The sequence below is a fragment of the Eurypyga helias genome, unplaced genomic scaffold, assembly GCF_000690775.1.
Source record: "Eurypyga helias isolate BGI_N326 unplaced genomic scaffold, ASM69077v1 scaffold24117, whole genome shotgun sequence".
NCBI lineage: Eukaryota > Metazoa > Chordata > Aves > Eurypygiformes > Eurypygidae > Eurypyga > Eurypyga helias.
The window spans coordinates 75,138-90,568 of NW_010260152.1; the positions used below are offsets into that span (position 1 = coordinate 75,138).

Sequence of the window (15,431 nt, forward strand, 5' to 3'; positions counted from 1 at the left end):
CATTAGGAAGAAAGACTTGTTCGCAGCTTGGTCATGACAGGCCCCAGCTGTGAGATGCTGTTAATTTTCTGATAGCCAAAATATTAGAGAAATCCATCACAGTTGAAAACCTTGCTGTGCAACTTGCACACTGAACAAGTAAAAGCTGTGGTCTAGATGGCAGTCAGGACTCTAGCAGAGGGCATGTATATTTATTCACATGAATGACATGTCGCAGTCTCTTATTGTACAGGACAGGGTACTGGTTTTGGAAAGAATCATGAAGTTTACTTCTCTTGGCATATTACATAAACAATTTTATATTATGCAGTATGTGAGCCATATGTATATGTGCTGTTTTGGTTTGTACATAATGTCAAAATCTTTCTCAATGTACACAAGGATTTATTACTTAGGAGCTTAATAAACAGGCAAACAATAGTTCTACCTTACAACATTGTATTTACTAAGAGTTGAAATTCTCCCCTGAGAAATAATCAGAAATACAGGAACGTTTCTGTTGGTTCCTTTTGAGGAAATGTTTTGAGTGCTAGTGTGTAAGCCATAGAGGAGGGGTATATTTCTCAATAACAGCTCCCTTGGGATTGTTTTGGTTGAGGAAAAGAGTTTAAGCTGTTTTTTTCTAGACAGTGTTCAGAATAGGTGTATAAAAGCTCATTTCATTATGGTATATGGAAATAGATTTCAAATAAGAGGTTAAAATGAGAGAAAGAGAAAATATTGCACAATTCAGACATGTGAGCAGCAACTTTTGCTCTCTTCTGTGATGTTCTGGAATTTAATCATCACAAATAAATTACTAGCCTTCAACCATACTAATTTCCCCCTTTTAGTTTCTGCTTTTTGCTTTGTGTCTCAACTGTGAAAAATGTGCAAGAAAAGCATTCTGTTTGGCTCTCAAAGTGAGAGGTCACCTGGTGATTTTGTGATTCTTAGTTCTGTATCACCTGACCCCCTTATGTTTCAAGCCTTGTTTGAAGATGTAAACTCTAGGTGTGTATTCAAGGGCTTTGCTGACTCTTTCTCAATTATATCACCTTCAGGAGTAACACCTGTACTCTTTTATCAATATTCTAGTAGAAGAAGAAAGTAATTGCAGACAAAAAGCACTTCTGATAATCTTAAGTTTGGACAGTTCCTTAAAGATTCTTTAAAAACTGAACCAAGAATTTTACTTTACCACAGTAATCTCTTAGGGGTTTATAATGTGAACATGGAACTGAGGTGGCATAGCAGTTCTGGAGTGGGTGGACTGCTTCATTTTAGATCACACAAAGCTGCTTCTCGCTCTGTCAACATTTGCCTGGCTTACTTCTGGAATACTTTAACCATTTTTATTTATTTCACCTAAACTAATATTTGACCTAGATTTCAGACATTTTTACACTATATTGCAGTGACTGATGATTGGGAAAAAGTTCGGCTTGGTGAAACAAGTCAAATGAAATCTAAGAAGAGAGGTAATTTTCTCTACTTCAAACACTGGAATTGTAAATAGCAGAGAAGAGAAGGAACAAAAAAACTAGTAAAAACAACAACAAATATACCTGGGCTGTAAATAAAAACACAAAATACTTCAGAAGCAAATTCTGAAAAAAAAAACCAAAACCAAAACCTACTTTCAAGGTAAACCGTGATTAGATTTTGTAATTATTATATCAATTATTTAGTAGAAAGCTTGACCCCATGTCCCACAGTGCTTTTTCTCCAGTATATCATGCTATATAGGTTATAATAGCTTTAATGTAAGTAAACTATTTTTCAGGCTTGGAAATAACAAAAGAAGTTTCTTACATGAAATGTTATGGTTTGAAATAGGTTTATTAATTTTGATATGACAGTTATATTCCTGTTTACTAGGAATTCTGTGTCATAGGTATCAGACTTCACACTCATATTTAAACTCTAGTCATGGTAAACTTTAGCTGGACTTAGAGTAAATATTAGAACATAATGTCATTTTTCTGGTGCTGTCCTGTTGATACCAGTGATTTGTAATAAAATAATATGTTTTTTGTAATGATACTGCTGACTCCAATGCAAATGTTTTAATTTCAAGCTCTGTTCTTAACTGTGACAAATGTAATAGATAAAAAAACAGTGGGACATCACTGTTAGACACACTTTTTTAAAAGTCTAAAAGCTACATAGAAAGACGTGAGAAAAAAATGAAGAGGGGGAGTAGAGAATGAACTCAGTTCACAGGCTAATGATAGTTAAGGGAATCAAAGAAAAAGGGGACAATCTTCTGCTGATCTGTAATATTGTTCCAACTTTAATTTAGAGATGCATAAAACCTTTGAAATATTCAGTGGTCTTTCGCTATACCTCAGATTGATTAATTTCTTTTTAGAGTAAAATTTGAAACTGACTGAGAAAAATAAAATAAGCAGGTGTTTGGGTTTTTTCCCTCTTTTCCATAGTAGAGTTAATAAAATAAATAACTGTAGCTTCTCATTTTCTAAAATACAAAGTGCCTGAAAGGGATGCCTCTTTCAATATACTTAGACTTGAAATTCCACATGCAGATGTATTATCTACAATTATCTTCTTTGGCCCACAAGATCCATCCCTGAATGCACCTTAAAGTGTTTTTATCTTATTTTCCCTTCTAGCTGGAATCTTGTTCATTAAAATCAGCCTCCTCATGGTTGATTTTCTCCTGCAACTTGTCTTACAGTTTGATGAGCTGGCCAGAATGCCAAATTCAGGAAAATTTTGTGAGCACAAGAATAATTCCTCCCTTTGTGCAGATACACAAAAGGCAGGATAGGAGACAGTATGATTCACATTGACCCTTTCTGAATCCAAGGTCTTGAGGAGGATCTGTAGCTAAAAGCAGGAGTAGCAGAGAATAGAGAAATAGTAATGTTAAGAGGCCTTCAGAAACAGAGACTTACAGGTAAATAATGTTGTTCTGAACATTCATCCTTACACAAAAGGTTTTAAGGTGGAGGAACTTTCCAGAATTTTCCACACTGGAAACACCTGTTAAATAATCACAACATCTTTTACAGATAAAGTTGAATGTACTGTATATCCTTATTCATTCAGTCAGGTCCTGTCTCTTTGTTTTTCCTAATCCAGGAAGAATTAAAGTTTTTTTTACCTTGATGTTTTATTGGGGGCTGGAGAGGAAGAAAGATAGAGTCTGTTGGTTGAATGTTTGGCTGTGTTTTTCAACTGTGTTAAACACATCATAAATACCAAATGGCTTGCCTTATTACTTGGCTTTTTTATTTTCTTTCTGTTAGGCAGAAATAATAACGAATGCAACAGATCAACAGGGAGCAAGAAAAAGTGAGACTGCCCTGATAAAAAGTCAGAGTTAATTTAAGATTTCTGCAGAAGGGGAGTTCGTGATTGCTAACTTCCACAGGGAGTTTTTGGTGCTATCAGCTTTCTTCATTTACTTTCTGAAATGTTCATTCTACCTTAGCATGGACATTTCCACATACATATATATATATAAAGGAAAATGTAGTGATTTCTAAATCTGATTACTGAGTTGTCCAAGTTGACCTGTTTTAGCAGTATAGAAACACTTTGCAGTTTTCTTTAATGTTTTGAGAACAGCTACTAAGGCAGGCAGGCTTTAACAGCAGAGGAAACTGAGGCATATGCAGGCATATGCATGTACATTGTACATGCAGGAAGAACAAACATGAGTTCTGAGCTCTGGCTACAGGAATAAACTCTGGACCTTTTCCCAAGCAACAATTTAGGAAGATGCAAGCTCTCTTAGTAGGTCGCATACTGGCAGACCTATGTCTTCCTCTGAAATGTGAAGTACATAAGGTAAAAATAAAATATGGTAACTTTTAAAGCATTGCTAAGGTTCAGTATAATGTTCTTTTTTCACAGAACTGAGTATGTGTTATGGGAAGAAAAAAAGGGACTCCAACAAGTTACTTGGAATTTACTCCCTCCTTAGTTCTGTAAACCTTGCAAACCACTTAAGCTTCACTCATGTAATTTATAATATCACTAAAATTCCTCAACAGAATTATTTTCCAGGAAGTGACTGTAGATCATTTATTACTGTGCATAGTGTGTATGCTATAGGTATAATGTTTGACAAGAAAACTCATTTTTTTAAATCCTTTAAGACTGATTGTGGGATTAATTTTTTTTTAGGAGGTTAATTTAGTTTTTTTTTTTTTAAATGAAGCTGACAAACATTTAATGCTATTGAAATACTACCTATAAATTGTTTATATACTGTATCTTTGTACCACTAGAACAATTTCCATGAAGCAGCATTCATTTGTGGTGGCTGAGGTCAGCAGCTGCTGTGTCTTTCCTGCTCTGATTTATTTTTTTTTTTTCTTCCTAGGATTTGACACCAGCATTTTACCAATTTGCAAAGACTCCCTTGGCTGGATGTTTAACAGGCTTGATACGAACTATGACCTGTTGTTGGACCAGTCAGAACTTGGAAGCATTTACCTTGACAAGAATGAGCCATGCACCAGGGCATTCTTCAATTCCTGTGACACGTACAAGGACAGTTTGATATCTAACAACGAGTGGTGCTACTGCTTCCAGAGACAGCAAGGTAAAATATCAGAACAACCTGTATATGTGTATGACTGACCTTTTGGTAGTGTGGGGTTTTTTTGGTTTTTTTAACATATTAAGAGTTTACAGTGAACTACAAGCTCTTAAATGCTGTACCATGAATTTGTGTTAAGGTTTTTGACCTATTGTGAATACCTAAAATCAAGTAAAAAAAGAAAAAAAAAAACAAACAACCCAAGCTAAATGGAAAGGCTTGCTAGAAATTCAAGCGTTCTAAATAAAGTGCAAAACAGGGGCTACTGCTTTTACAGTCATATTGTTTCTCATGCCATCTTCCAGTAAGTGTGCAGAGAAAAGAGACTAAAATAAAGAACAACATGACTTAAATTATTTCTTTAAACTTTCCCTATCTACTTTGCCTACATTATAAAATAAACTTTTTTATCACTGAAGTAGGGCATCTTAATGTTCTGTTTTGTGAGCCTATTAAAATAAGTGAATGAGCATTACGGATAAAGTTATTTGCAGTCATTTGGACCTAAAACCAATTGATTTTTTTACTGCCTAAATGAATCTTTGTTAATGTCTTGATGTGATTTGGCTAACCAGATAAACACAACCGATAAGCATTGTTTTCCTGAGCATTTACTCATTAAATATTGGCTGAAACTGGACAGAATTGCCCTTTCATTTTTCTTATGAGGGAGGTTTTCAAAGGATAAGTAGCAACCAGGGCAACCAACTGTACTGCCAGTAGGGGAGGTAAGACTGGTTTGGTGGAAAGTTTGCAAAGTCAGTTCAGCCTTTTTGAAAACTTTGTTATCAGTTTTTGAATCTCACTGTTATTTGTAAAACTCATGTTAAATTTCCATTAGCACTCAGCATCTATGGTTTGACACTGATTTCTGTAGAAATAAAGATTTTTATCAGGCCACATCTGCCAGTTGTAAATCTGAAAGAAAAAAAAAAAAGGATGTACTTCTGTAGATACATACTAAATAGCAGACTACTTTTCTTTTGTAACTATATAGTTAACACATTAACATTTAATCTTTCAGAACAACTTAATTTTTTCATAGTAAAACAGTGCTTTGGCTTTTATTTTTATAAGCATGTGTGTACTGCTAAAAAAAAAAGTAAATAAAAAATAACCCATCCCAGAAGTACAGTAGTTCTTAAATTAAAGAACATAACGTGTTATATTTTATTGTCTTTAAAATAAAAAAAATCCTCCACCACAATCATTTCAGCTTTATATATAAACACCCTTGCTATTTGGAGGGCAGCATAATTCTTTTCAGTTGTCAAAGAAGGTACAGCACATAATGTGGCCTAGTATGGTCCAAGGTTGTTCTACCAATTGGCTCTTCTACCAATTTCATATAATGCATGGACAGCATAACCAGGGTATTAACAAAGCACTTCCACAGATTGGTTTCAAGTAGTTTGTATTCTAGGTGCTGATTTGAAACAGATAAGACATCTTTTGATACCATAGTGTGTTTGAACATATATTAAAAAAGATGTATCCTCAACATTGTGAATGAGGTGAAATCTCAGTTTTGGCAATCCTTGCACATTAAACATGCACTCCATCCCTCCAGATTAACATGATCAACAAAATGTGTTTTCTTCGTTTTTGAAGTTATAAGGAGAAAAAATGTTTATCGTTGCTTTTGTCACATCTTATTATTAGCCCTTGCACAACTATCTGAGACCTAACTCCCTAGTGTATTAGTGACCCACTGAATTCTCTGTTCATAATTTGTAGTGTTATGCTAAACCTTGTAATACATTTGTGTTTGGTTATGTTTTCAATTGATTAAACAATATAAAGAAGACTTTTAACTGGAGCCTTTCTATTAATAGCAAAAAGATAACTAGATAGAGAAATTCAGTGTCTTCTTTCTGATGTTTACTAAAATAGGATGATAATAACAGAATGCTTCAAGCCATGTAGACATCTCTCTATATACATTGAGCTTCGTGGGTGCTTTCTGGGCAGATCTACACTTTTACAGCACTGCGGTTCTTTAACATTGTTCAAAGTGAATACAGAATTTAGTCAACAAATATGGATCATGCCGAGATAGAAATTCCATTGTGCTCTTTTAAAATACATAGTATTTGCATGAGTCATTATCTGAGAAGCCCTCTTGCTCTTTGATTTTAGCTTCACAGTCCAAGCCTGTCAGGATCAGACAGCTACTTGGAACTCTTCTTGATTGTTTCTTTCTGCCTGAGGTGTGTCATGATGCATTACACTAGACACATGATTTCACATTACTCACAACTTCTAGTCAATATAAGTAACTTATGAATACTGAAGTCAGATCTTTCATACTTAGAAAATGATCTTCTAGCTGTTCAGCCTTGGCTAGTGCTTAAACACTTATGTATGGCTCGGTGGTGCTTACTGCATTTTTTTTCTTGGTCTTATTCTGCTTTAAGTGTAGTTTAGTATTTCTGAGATGCATCCAAGTCACTATAATGCATTTCTGCAATACTTCAAAATCTTCACTTTGCCAGTGCTCTTTACAAGTCTTCCTGTATGCTTTGGTCACTATTGCTCTGTAGTTTCACCTACAGTTCATGCAAGTGCCTCAGTACTCATCTTCAGAACTTACTTTCTTGGTTGTTAGATGCTAGCTTGACACTTTAGTGCTTATCTAAATGCTGAGACCCTTGCCGTGTTGATCTTTTTATAGGTTTAATTTCTTTCTGCCAGTACTTCATCATTATTACAGCCTTGTTTTTGTTGCATCACTGCTTCAGAGTAGGAGAGTTGAATTTTGTTGGGAATATTAATGCTTAGCACCGAAGTATTTCTTTACTGCAGGCCTCTGCATGGATCTGTTAGTCCAACACTTTTCTAGATGTATTTTTTTTACAAGCTCTTCTGTCTGCAAGGCTGGAATACATCTTTATGACATTAAAACTTGTCCATCTTACAGAAGAATGATTAGTTGTAGTGATTCGTATTTGTTAGATCAGTCTTCTCAGATTTCAGATCTTCAAATATGTTTGTAGGTGGTTCTAAAGGAAGTTTTAACATGTCTTAACACATAATGGAGGTCTTCAGAAAGATTTCTTGAAGTGCAGTGTCGATGCTTGAAATTCCTAAAGTTCAAGCCCTAGTTATCAAAGAACAATTCTAATACTTGACCCCAGTCACAGGCAGGGCACAGCCTGATTTACAGTGGACCATATGCCAGAAGCTAGGGGCTTTGCCAAATACTATCTGCTTGATAGCTGGAGAATCACTGTTTTGTAGTTGAATAAAATAGAGAATCTGTGAAAGCTGGAAGCTTATTGTGTGGGTAGCAGCTTGTTGAGACGTGTCTGTTAAAAACCCTAGACATTCTTTGTCAAACCTACCAGTTTTACTCCCATTGCTCTGTTAATATGCCTCTTTTTGGTAAATCAAAGCTTGTGGCACCTCTTGACACAACTGAATATTGATGTCTTAAGTGCCTGTATTAATAACATGGGAAACTCTGGTGTACATCAGTACTTTGAACACTGAAGAACTGTGGATGGCTGCTGTCAACTGGTTCATGAATCACTCATAACAATGCAGTGATATTGTCAGAAAGAATTCCTGCCACATCTGTGGAAGTAGATTAAGGATGAAGATGATTAGGTCTCTTACTTGTATTCAGATTATCAGAAAGATTGATGTCAGATTCATTTCTGTTTCAAGGGAAGCCACCACACTGATTTCTGTAAAGGAATGTTTTTCTACTTGACTGGAAACTCCCACATGTTGTCCAGTGACATGGCTTTTTTTATTTAAATAAGTTCAGATACCTAAAAGAAAGCTTTTCGAAACTCAGGAACTAACTGGAAAATTAAGAGGAAAGTGTTATGATTTGGGGAGAGAGAAAAAAGGACATGATGTGGACCAAAAGGAATTGGTTGAACTTCTAGCCTGCCATTCTCTTTGACAGTTTTAAGCACCAGAGTGATTTAGTATTGTTAAGTGTTTTTGCCGCTTTTATCCTGAGAAGCAAAGCTTAAATGTGAATCTTGAAGACCTAGCTTCTGAGAAGTGTTTTGGGTAAGTAACTTTCTCATATTGCCTTCTTACCTTTTGAGAAGTGGTATTCTTTTTTATAATTATACCACCAAAGATTTATAGATGTAAATGATTATTTTTTTAGGTATAGTTCATTATTTTTTACTTTTCCACATGTTAGTGCTCATGTTTACAACTCTGAGTTTCTAATTTAGGATTTTTTTCCATAGAACAAAGCAAATGTGTTTTTCCTATTTGAATAGTTCTTCTCCTTCAGTGTATTTCCCATCTTCTATGAAAGACAGAATGTAGTAGAACCATGAAGGTTGAAAACAACCTTTAAGATCATCAAGTTCAACTGCTAACCCAGCACTGCCAAATCCACCACAATCCTAGATCCTTCCAGCCTGTGGTACTTGTGTGACTATATAAATGACTAACATTTTTTAAAATTACCAATTATTTGGAAACACCTTTGGTTTAAGAAATAATTGATCCTCCCAATATTATACAATTAAGAGCTTAACACTTTAAATATTAGGAATGAGAGAAACCTTGGTTTTGAAAGGCAATTAACATCTCTGAAATAATAATAAGCATGATGATCATAATTTCTTGTTGTAAGTGCTTTGTAAAACTTTGTATAGTCTCTGCAAATACTTGAAGACTAAAAACTTAAAACCCAAATCTCACCCAGTGATGTCAAGTCTCAGAGGTTTTCAAGAGCACACACAGATAATTGCTTGGATGTCTGGAAAGACATCTCTCAAATTTGTTCTGGCACTAAGACTCCTGTGAACAGTATTTTAAAAGTAGAGCCTACTTGTAAGGCCTTCACTAAAAGGAATCATTGATTTAGTGTGAAAACATGCCCCCCCCAAGTTGAGTCCACTCTAGACATTTATAAGCTTCTTTAAAATTATGGGATATAAAAATAGCATTTAGAATGTAAAGCAAGAGAAATTAACAGCCTGCTGTCAGTAAGGGATTATTAATGTCTTCCAGTTTCTATTTACCATGTTACATAAGAGCTCATGAATAATACCAAAGGCCAATTGGTCTGTGTAGGCTGTGCAAGCCAAGAGGCTCCGTGTTCATCAGAAATATAAGCCAGCACAGTTCATCTAGGCATTTGTCACCAGAGTTTGAGGATTTCCGCAAGAAAGGCACCTTCATGTATTATAATGCATTCTTGCTGTTCCTACACTTCTTTCTTCATCTTGTGCTGCTCTCAGCTGGCCAAAGGGTGAGCACTCTTGTTTTCCATCAGGAGGGATTCAGGGAAGGCTGCTTTGCACTAGCACCACTCAAGTAATTGCCTACCCATTGTCCTACACAGTGACTGGCTTCTGGTCTAAGTGTGTACTTCATCAATAAGCCGGGCCAGTCTTGCTCATCTTTAAACTAGCTCAGAAGTTTGTTTTGGTTTTTTTTTTTCCTGTTTGTATCGGAAAAAAGAAGTTTCACTGGTATTTCAGAAGGGAAACAAGTTAATTGCACTGCAAAGATGTATTAGCAGACTGTAAATAATCAGTCTGCTAAAATGGGAATTTCATTTAGTATTCATAGAATGTGAGATTTTTAGTGAGATGTTATCACAGTAGTACCTGAGAACAACATAAGCTAAAGGCACATGTGAGTAAATTTAGTAATACTACTGCTGATTCAGAATGAGAAATGCCTTTTTGCTAATGGTCTAATGTAGTACACACTATCACAGTTCAGATATTAGTACTTTACTGTCTTTGCTTCTTTCACTTATTCAGTAGTAACATACATACGTTCACATCTTCTTTCCTTCCCATTCTTGGGGCATACTGTGACTTAGTAGAAAATGAAGTTATTCAGAACTGGAGTAAGCTGTAACTCTGAAGAATGACAAAGTCAGTTTTAATACCTATTCTGCCCCTTAGAGCCATCTAAAGTTCATTGTTTTTAACTTAGTTTGCTGAACATGGGGCATTGACCCCATTGAATTTAGTCTTAAATCACTGTAGTAGAATCACAATCTTGCAGACTTTAGAGGAGAAAATTCTTACTTTCTTAGTGTAGTACGTGAAATACAAAACTTGATAGTGACTTCTAAGGAGAAAAGGGAAAGAATTAAAAGGGCCATCCTGTTTCTAAGCAGTACATGAGGGAAGCTTCACAGTCTCAATCTGATTTCTGTAGACTGGTAAAGTAGGGTGTGATAGAGTTACTATTTTGGCCTAGCATTCCTCGATGTGGGTGACCTTCTGCACAAATCCATTGTGGTGTTCTAATTCGTAATTCTTTTATATCAGAGCTTAGATAGTAATACAGGATGTGTGCGTTGAGATCAGTAGTTAGAGTGACCTTAAACGTAGCAAACTGTGAAAACTTAGTCATGTGCTTTCTTTCCTAGATACAGTGTAATCTGTTTAACATTTTTTATGTCATTTTAGACCCACCTTGCCAGGCAGAACTCAGCAACATTCAGAAACAGCAAGGAGGAAAGAAGCTCCTAGGTGAGACATAGATCATGCTTTTGAAGCTTTTATTGCTTACATAAATAATCCTAGTGAAACAGCAACATAAAATCAATATTAATCCAACAAAGATAGACTGCAGTAAATTCCAGCAACAAAATTTATGAAACTTTTGAAAGCTATTAAACTTAGTTTTATTACCTTACCTACCAAAAAATATTACATTTGTTTTATTACCCTAATAGAAGGTGCGTTTTTACAGTTACAGAGAGGACAGTCTAAGGCACTTCTGAATTCGTATCTCTGCTGATCCTTCACCTGTAATATTCTCTAAGTAATTGTATTCTTTGTTGTGATTCAGTTTATACTGTATGAATATTACTGATATGTAATATCTTCTTTTCACTGTTAGCCACTGTATAAGAGCTGCAATAAAAAGCTTTGCCCAAAGTAGCCCAAACTACATACAAAGGATGTTTTCTAACAAGTATACACTTCAAAATGCTTTCATATGAATGTTTTGTTCGTTGTGGTTTGTCTACATTCTGTTTCATTCAGAAAGTCTCTGTTCCTTCCAAATGAAAAACGGTGGCTTATTCAGCCTTAGGCAAATCACTGCCTCACAAAATAAGTTTCTGATTGTTTGTTGTACTCTTGGTGGGGAACCCTTTTGGCTTAGAGCCTGGTTTGCCCAAGTATTTTGCATATAAATGTAAATTTAACTTTATATATTTGTTGATAAAATTGGGGGTGTCACACTGCATTTATCTTCAGTGGTGGGATAATTAAATATTAGTATGTAACCAAATGGATTATAAATTATATATTAAATAAAAATAGCTCCTAAGCCTTGTAGCTTACAGTAAAGATCTTGACTGAGATGTTCAGGGAGTAAGGAATATGTATCACAGGATCCATGAAAAATTTAAAGGAAGATTGATCACTATTTCTTGAAATCAGTCCAAGACTGATACATGTTCTGTTCCCTCCCACATTTGATATGTTCAGTCCCTTTCTGCTTAGCTGAATTTTATAATAGTAAACCAGTTAGTGCAGAGTCTGGAATGAGGAAACAACAAAAGGTAGTTACTTTCTGCTATAATTGTTATATTGGCCAAGGCAGTTTTTAATTTCTTATTCGATCTTTATATATCACAGGGCAGTACATCCCGTTATGTGATGAAGATGGGTATTACAAGCCAAGCCAGTGCCATGGAAGCATAGGGCAGTGCTGGTGTGTTGACAGATACGGAAATGAGGTAACAGGATCCAGGACAAACGGTGCAGCAGAATGTGGTAAGCTAAGAACCCTTTGTGGCATTTGGTTTAGAGCTGTTACTCCTTTTGGTTACCAACCAGATTAAATTTCTTTAGTAAGAACAAATGGGACCCAACTACATGGATTTTGGGGGAAAAAAAAAAAAAAAAAAATTTGTAATTTGTTGTTGTTACTACTTCATTATTTTTTGTAACTCCTATCACTGTGTCAGCTATTAATAGGCCTCATGTGCTTGACATAGTGTATATAGACGTAGGGAAAACAAATTTTCTAGAGCAGCATTAGGCAAGGCCCAAAATGCTTGATGAAACTCCTTTAGGTAATCAGCAGGTAGCGAATTCAATTTGACTTTTTTTCCATTTTGTTGGAAGGAATTGCCAAAAGTTCTAGTACACTAAATCTTTGCTTATTTTTCCCTTCCCTGCAGCACTGTGCAAACTCTTCCAAGAATTCCCACAGCATCTTTATTTGATGTCCCAGATATAAAAGATGGCAATAAAATATACTCCTTTTGAAGGAGGGGGAAAAAAAAAAAGCCTTACATAACTCCTTTTCAATTCTTTTGCGACAAAACAATATAGCCTAAAACAAAGGGTAAATTTTTACAAAATATTTGACATAGAAGCTCAGGCCTATTGTCCATCTAATCCAGAAAAGCCTTTCTCAATTACTGGACAGCTCTAGATAATTCAAGATAATATGTAAGAACTGAACCATAGTGTAAATTATCAGTAGTCCTTAATGTTATCTGTTAAGTCAGACTTAAATCTCTTCCAGTTGTTCCTGGTACTTGTTGTAGTTCTACAAATCCATAAAATTTGTCTCCTTTTGTTAACATTGAGAAATTCATCCCTATTGAAGTGGTTTTCTTTTAAGACAAAAGAACTTTTGTTTTATTTTTATGTCACACTGTGTAGTTTAAAATAAGTAATTGTCCTGAAACTAAATATTCTGGTGTGCCTTTTCTATGTTTATTTATATCATACTATAAATATGTAGTGTATCTTTTCAATAACTATCCTACATTTTTAGCTATTGATTTAGAGTCGTCAGGTGATTTTGCCTCTGGCTATTTCCATGAATGGACAGATGATGAAGATGATCAAGATGAAATAATGAATGATGAAGATGAAATTGAAGATGATGATGAAGATGAAGGAGATGATGATGTTGATGATGACGATGATCATGATGGATATATTTGATGATTTTAGGGGGTCCATTAATTGTACCTTTCTGAAATTCACAAGATGACATTTCATAAAATCCCTTTGCTCTCCAAGATCAAAAGGATTCTAACAAACGTGTATATTTTGTATGATTATTTCAAACATTGCAGCTGGAGTCATAGACTTTTTTGTTTAAATAAGAATAATTATATTATGTGCTTTTGAGTTTTTAAATGCCTTTGCGCTGAAGAAAACACGTTGGAAGTCTAGCCTGAAGATAGAAATGTTATGTGCTACTGAAAATATAAATGTGCAAAACACACTATAAAGACAACCAGTCTCTTTAAAACTCTGGAGAAAAGATATCTGCCCATACTTGGAACTGTGCATGTCCTCTTCAGAACACAAACTGTAACTTAACTTTAGTTCTGTCAGTGTTTTAGGCACTGCGGGCTTTGCAAATTGTCCATTTATTAAATGAAAATGTATTACAGTAGAAAAACATTGGTGCACGAGTAGCATCTCACCAGCCTTTAATTAACCAAAGGTATGGAGAAAAATTATCAGGAGGGAAAAATAAAGCAAAGTCCTCCTTTGTGTTTGCATTCGTAATTATGTTTTCTATTAGGAAATGGCTAGGTTATTGAAAGGATTTTTCAAAAGCGGTAGCATGGACAAGCACCAATTCTGTAATTCTAAATTTTTCTTGTCCTTCCTTTTTTTTATTTCATGTCAAGGTCTTGTGGGCTGTATCATTATTTACTCAAACATTGTTTCACCCTTTGTTATTTCTCTGTATTTCTTGCTAAGCAGATTAGTATAAAATATTTTACATGGGGGAAAAATTTTGCTTAAAATTATATTGACTTTATACATGACTATTTCAGAGGCTTGACACCTGCCTCAAGATAGTTTTTAATAAACATATAATGATACTTTTTATTTTCTTAATTCAGGAAATAGTTTTGCATCTTTATCTTAATTCATGTTGTTTTCTGTTACTAGTGCAGAAACTTAGAGAACGTATTGTAAAGGTGCCTTGCAAAATAGAGGTAGAGAGGTTTTAGCATGCATACCAGTATAGGATGTTAGGCAATAGCTAAGCATACCCACTTACCAAATTAATACCAGTATAGGTACTGCTGCTGGAATGAAGAAAATGGGTTATTTTAAATTTTTTTTTCTATTGTTATGTAATTACCATGTGGACTAGATTATAATTATTGTGTAGAGTAGCACTTAAGATTTGACTGTAGAGAAAATTACTTTAATCACTGTATTTATGTTAGCATGTTAATTGATTGTGTAGGCATTTTGGGACTCCCATCTTCGTTCATATATCTATTACTTTCTGCCCACAATAAAATTGATGTGACCTGTATAATGTAATACTACAGGTTTATAATTTCAAAATTGGATCACTGGTTTCCCATCAGTAATTAAAAGGAAAATCAGTTTCTTATTTGACTTAATTTCTACACTTCAAATACTAAATTTAATGTTTATCTTATGTAATATTGAAAAGTATAATGCATTTTCTTTTTTACTGTTTCTGTATAGTTTGCAAAATAAAGACTCTTGTAACCAACCTTTGGCCAGTATAGCCCATCATTTTGACTTTACATTGTTTGAAATTTTGAAATCGGAAGAATTCATGTTTCCGATAAATTTCATCTATTAAAATATGTATTTATTTGTATAAAGCCATTTATTAATGTTTTATTTCCAGTAAAAAAAATTTTTACTAAGACAAAACCCACAGGGAGCTTTTATTTTTGTGTATTTTTTCCTGAATTTTCTATACATTTGTTATGTACTTTTATGACATTGTCTTCATTACATAGTAAAGAGAGAGAGAGAGATATTTCAAACTGTCATAATTTGTGGGGCATAGTTGTATTATTTTCTTAAATAAAAGTAGTTAAGAGTTTACCATTCCGATATAGTGGGATTTTATCAGAGAACAGTTTCTTACGGCTAAAATTAACTGATAT

The 15,431-nt window shown here is 34.5% G+C and overlaps 1 protein-coding gene across 1 annotated transcript in view; it reads left to right on the top strand.

Moving 5' to 3' along the window:
- The window catches only part of SPOCK3 (sparc/osteonectin, cwcv and kazal-like domains proteoglycan (testican) 3), a 66,856-nt gene extending 53,203 nt beyond the window's left edge, over positions 1-13,653 (top strand). Inside the window, exons 4-7 of the mRNA XM_010154949.1 lie at positions 4,337-4,558; positions 10,966-11,028; positions 12,148-12,285; positions 13,301-13,653. Coding sequence (XP_010153251.1) covers positions 4,337-4,558; positions 10,966-11,028; positions 12,148-12,285; positions 13,301-13,473 — 596 coding nt within the window. The 3' untranslated portion in view covers positions 13,474-13,653. The remainder of the gene's footprint in view (positions 1-4,336; positions 4,559-10,965; positions 11,029-12,147; positions 12,286-13,300) is intronic.
- Positions 13,654-15,431: the final 1,778 nt, after the last annotated feature.